The following is a 5,828-nucleotide window of genomic DNA, read 5'->3' as shown; positions in this document are numbered from 1 at the left end:
AACTTATATGAAACTTTGTTTGTACCCTAACACCTATTAACAAAAGTAAAAAATCAACCTTTCAACAAAATAAGGAGGTTTTAATTGTTGAGTTAAACTTATGTTCGAAATCGTTACTTCAACATGATCAATAAGAATGACCTTGGAATTGGTTGTGCGATAACGTTCAAATCGATTGAAGAGATGCCATCGAGAAGATTGGGTGTTTATTAGCTCACAAATTAGGACCAAAAGAACAGTATGATTGAGGCTAATTGTTTGGTGGCATTGGCAAAATATCTCTTCAATAAAAAGATTAATGATCTCTCACTTTTTTTAATTCCAATTGGAATGAGAGTTTACTTTTCAGATAATATCAATTCAATGATAATTTTCTTTCACTTCTGCGTCAACGGTTGTTAACCAAGCTCTTCAAACCTACACACGTATCATTCTCAATAACAAAAATAAACTATATGCATTACAAGGAACTCAAAACTCCTAATATCATATTGTTACAAAATATACTCCGTTCCTAAAGTCATAGTCCTGAATATTGACTATGCACCTCTCTTAACTATCTTCTACTAACATTAATATGCACAAACAAACAGAACAATTTACCGATAATAAGGTTAGACTATCAAAGAGAAGCTATTGTGTCGTGGTGAGTGCGGAATGAAGAACATCTTCAAGATACTTTTCAGCTGCAGCATACTGTCTTTTCTTGTCCTCAATCGCTAAAGCAGCCAAAGCTTTATCCTATAAGTAAGACAAAAATTCAAAGTTCAATCCTTTTATTTTCTGTTTTGATGAAGTTAAAAGGTTCAATAACCATTTATATACACAATAAAAAGCAGTGTATGAGAAATGGGGAATGAATTACAGGGGGAAGATCTTGGTAGCTCCTTAAAGTATCAAGTATGGGCTTTGTTTTCTTCTCCAACTCTTTCCTATGCTCAGCCATTTCAACCATTATCCCATGGCTAATATCTGGTGAGTAACCCACACGATTAAGCATTGCCTGTCACATAAATACTTCATCAAATCACATGATGGAATCTCCATTTTGAAGGAGACAAGTCTTTAGAAATATTCCTAAAGAGATGATGATAAGATACCAACAGAGTTCAGATTCATCAACTTTAATTCACCAACTTTACCAACTTTAATTCACTACAAAACTATAATTCACCAACAGAGTTCAGATTCATCAATATCAATAAGATACCACATACATCTATGCTCCGAAACAATTTTTCTTTTTTAATCAACTAGGGTATCAACTATCAAGGGCTACTCCTTCCATGATGGTTCATGACAAGCCCCCACAAATATCCAAGGAGGCTTTACCGACTTAAGGATCAGCCTTGGAAAATAAGGACGTTATTACATTATCAAGGCCCCACTTGGTAACCATTTTGTTATTTTTTTATTTTTTTTTTTTCCGAAAACTAAGCCTATTTTCTTCTAATTTTTACAATGATTTGCATCTTCTTAAGTACAATGGTTGAATTTTTAGTCAAATTCCAAAAACAAAAACAAGTTTTAAAAGCTACTTTTTTACCAATGAAAAATTTGGAGGTGGAAGTAGTGTATATAGGCTTAATTTTAAAAAACAAACTCAAAAACCAAATTGTTACTAGACCTGACCTTAGTTTTTGGTTTTTGGTTTTTTGAAAATTAAGTTTCTTTCTTCTCAATTTCTTACAATGGTTTTTATATTAGTAAAAAGAGTTGAATTCTTAGCCAAATTCTGAAAACAAAAACAAGGTTCTAAAAATACTTTTTTAGTTTTCAAAACTAGGCTTCATTTTTTTATAACATTGGTAGAAAGTAAATTTAGAGGTGAAAGAAGTGTTTACAAGCTTAATTTTCAAAAACTAAAAACCAAAAACAAAATGGTTACTAAACAAGGTCTAAGTTTTCCATTGAGGAGTTTCAACCCAAGACTTGGAGAATATCTCCAAACATCCTGTATTCCTGTATCATGAGGGCCACCCATTGGAGTCCATGCTATGGAAAAACTTGTATCCAGATGCACACCGATCTATATACTTCATAAACCTGTTTATAAGTAGCAAAACAAAAAGAATCAAGTACCTTGTAGTTGGCACATTGCTGCATGTACTGCCTCTCCTTGGCAGCTATTACAGCTAAATTTGTCTTCCAATTATCCATCTGAGCTTCACATGGAGCTACATCATCTTCTAGTTGTGCTAGCGTTCTACCGGAGTTCATGTCAAAGTGATAACAAAAAACAACACTAAATTGTAAGCCTATGCACCACAGAGATGGCCTAACAAAGAAATTTCTCCAGAAACTAACCTCTTCAAATATGTTAATCTAGCTATTGCCTTTCGAGTATGATCAAGTAAGACCTTAGAATCCTTCTCCACCTTTGCCCTCTTCTCCTCAACACTTACTTTCCTCAAAGAAATATCCCCCATTGCAACCAGAAAACTACATTTAACATTTTCTCAATCAATCAAACACACACCAAAAATTTCAAAGCACAAATTCATCGAGAAATTTAGGGATTTCATTACCTACTGAGCTCAGTATCCCTAATGTTCAACAAATTCGCCACATTCGCGAGAACTTGCGCGGACGAAACCACATTGGAGGGTAAATTCTCCTGCGCCATCCCTATGCTCTCCAAAATCTCTCTGATCCTCGCCGCTAAAGCCCCAAAAACGAATCAATCAAAAGAAACAAAATCCCATTACAAAAGTTTCACCAATTGAAAGCTCAGAGATAGAGTCTTACCTTGGGCGCGGTACTCGGCGGCCTTGAGGCGGAAGTCTTTGGCCAGAATCTCGGCGGCGCGTGTCTTTGCTTGGGAGAGCGTACAGAAGTTGTGCAAATGAGAGACGCTAAAAGGAGTGTATTCGAAATCGGGAATTTCTTTGCCGACCCTGCCGAATTCTGATCCCAACCACTCCTTCACTTCGGCGATTCGACTGGTTGGATCTGATCCCAATTTCGAATCGGAATCCACCGCCGGTGAAATTATATCGCTCATTGTTGGCCAGAAAATGGTATGATTTGTGATCCCTTAACAAAAGAAATGGAAATCGGAGGTTGCAGTGAAGGAGATCGGTGACGGCTCCCAAAGATCCCGTCGGATCTGCAGGCGAGAACTGTAGTGAATAGTTTTTTAAATTTGTTGGGAATTTCCTACGGATGGGTCATTTAAAAAACATTCGAATTTTGGTTTTTGATGTTTTAATCCTCAAAACGTTAGAAGGCATGCATACATCCCATATTCTCGCTCATTTATCTCATTTCTCTCGTTCATTCTTCTTGTTGGATTGCCCATAGGAAGCACTCAACCCAGATTCTCGTACATTTCTCTCTTTTTTTCCCTCCTCTTCTTGTGCCTACTTCTTGTTCATCTTGGGCCAGAAATCGAACGTTTTAAATCTCAATTTTCAGTTTGACTCCCTCATTTCTCTCACTTTCATCTTCTCTTATTTTCTCTCGTTTCTGCATCTCGTTCTTTATCAATTTCCCGCCAGTTTGCTTGTGATTAATAGCCATTCTGCGAATTTCCGAATACTTTGAAAGACTCACAATTCTTTCAAATCAATTTAATGAAAAGTGTTGTGCACGCTAAGTCCCACTAAGATAACAAAACATTTTGACTAAATCGAATATCATCCGTTCTCATAAAATGTTCTTAAAAAAACCCATAACATTTAGTTGCAAAGTTTACAAAAAATATATGAATTTGTAACATTCTAACTGTTGTTGAATCAACACATACTAGAAATTTTATACTTCCAAGTAAGTTTAAACATGCACTGCGTTGTTTCTCATTTACTTAAATCATATGAGTCATGAGAGGAACGGTTTGTTTGTGAATTGGTATTATGCTACTATAGATAGGTGAGAGGAAGAAACGAGAGTGAGGCTAGTCCAACGTGAGGAAGGAAATACCATATATAATCTATTAAAGGAGAAAAATGAATGAGAACAATAGTTAACGAGAGGAAAAAATGAGAGGAAGAAACGAGGGTTATTAACAAGAGTTTTACAGAATCTAAAATTTTAATTTTACTCATTTGTGTATTGAAGGATGGATGAGAAGCAATTGTTTGTTCGATATGGATGGTCATGGGATGAGAAGGAACAATGCTATAATGGAGAATATTTGAAGGGTATCCTAGTGCCAATGACATTGAAGGATAGTGAACTAAGAGATCGTGAAGGAAATCGGATTTGAGATTTTCATGAGCAGTGGAACAAGATTATTCCAAATTACAATCATGAATCAACATTACATTTACAGTCGACTTCAAACAAGCGGTTATACAATTCAAATATAGAAATTACAGCATGAATAACTACAAATGCAGTAAGGGAAAACTCTACACACATTTGCAGATGTGTCTCCACACTCTGTTGCGCACGAACACTCGAACAACATCAACCTCGAACGCTCGATCTACATGACCGCAACACCGCACGAACACTTCGCGCTCGTCCTCAACGATCTCCTCGGTCACGAACTCTTCTGCAACACGAACAGCCTCCACAGCACCACGAACGGCCTCAAGAAAACCTCGCCAGTGTTGAGTTGAGTCTAACACCACCAACAAGGCTACCTTGGTATTATCGATGTGAGAATCCAGAGGGTGGGCTCTATTCGGACTTGGTATGAGGCAGACAAAGGAGGAAACACCGATCGCGTACACGATTGGGCAAGTGGGAGATGGCGGAGACCTATCATATAGGTTAATGCCCAATTTTTTAGATAAAGCTAAGCGATCGTCTAGCAAAAGCTATGCGATCGTTTAGCTCGGTCTGTCGCTTACAGACTCTACACGATCATTTACCTTGGGCCAGCGATCGTCTAGCAAAACTATGAGATCATTTAGTAAATACTACACGATCGTTTAGTTCTACTCTACACGATCGTTTAGCTCGTCCAGCCATCGTTTAGTAAATCCGAATTTACTTGACGACTTCATGAGTTTCTTTTGTGTGGAGAGAAAACTCAAAACCTTTTCAAACTTTTGTAAAAAAAACTTTTTTTTGAAATAGGAAAACCATTTTTCTTTTAAACTCACGGTTACCATGATTCAATAACCACCCACTACTTTAGTTATTTAAAAGAAAAAGAATTAATTATCCAATAATTAATATAATTATAAATATAAATGATAACCAACTTATCATACTATATTTATAACCTATAGTTTTATTATTTCATCTCATGAAACATATAAACCATAGTTCTTTTTCTATTCCATGGTAATTAACGTAAATCTCATTTACATCAATCTTCCACTAGATGTATCTCATACATCATACTGATTATGTCATATATAATCAAAGTACCTCTTGTCAATTTGAACATTTCAAATCAACACCAAGAACTAATCCTCAACTGAATCCATTGAGCTACCAAGGGGACCTCATGGACCTATAGCTTGAAGCTCCAACGGTACGTGAATAACTGACTAAACTCTTTAGTCACGGGATCCACCATCCGTTAACTGCCAGGTACTCCACTAAAGACCAACAGCTGAACTCTCCTTACCACAGATATATTTTGTGTCCATCTTAACCAATCAGTAGTGCAACAATCCTTCACAGATCGCTCGTAAATACAGTTAGGCCAATAACCGTTATGCCCCTGTAGGTACATCTGTCTCCTTAAGTACCACTGATCCCTCTAATAAATATAAGTCATAGTCATATTATGCCTGAGTCTTCTCTTCCAAAGAGAAGCTGTGGCCATTATGTTCAAGCCCCAGAATCAGCCTTTAAGGGAGCAATCTCTCTACTTATCCTTGCTTTGGGAAAGAAGTGAATTCCATCTTGTGGATTGAGTTCCCAGC

The 5,828-nt window shown here is 36.7% G+C and overlaps 1 protein-coding gene across 1 annotated transcript; it reads right to left on the bottom strand.

Moving 5' to 3' along the window:
- Positions 1-431: 431 nt before the first annotated feature.
- Positions 432-3,205, bottom strand: LOC120077585 (AUGMIN subunit 1-like). Its single transcript, XM_039031523.2, has 6 exons — positions 2,749-3,205; positions 2,529-2,661; positions 2,308-2,442; positions 2,083-2,206; positions 866-1,003; positions 432-741 (listed from the first exon to the last, which is right to left on the bottom strand). Exons 1-6 carry the CDS (start codon positions 3,002-3,004, stop codon positions 634-636), a joined length of 894 nt encoding a protein of 297 aa, XP_038887451.1. The 5' UTR covers positions 3,005-3,205; the 3' UTR covers positions 432-633.
- Positions 3,206-5,828: the final 2,623 nt, after the last annotated feature.

This window comes from Benincasa hispida, chromosome 5, assembly GCF_027475165.1.
Source record: "Benincasa hispida cultivar pf3 chromosome 5, pf3_genome.v1.1, whole genome shotgun sequence".
NCBI lineage: Eukaryota > Viridiplantae > Streptophyta > Magnoliopsida > Cucurbitales > Cucurbitaceae > Benincasa > Benincasa hispida.
The sequence above is the reverse complement of the archived record's forward strand: the minus strand, read 5'-3'. Positions and strand labels throughout refer to the sequence as shown.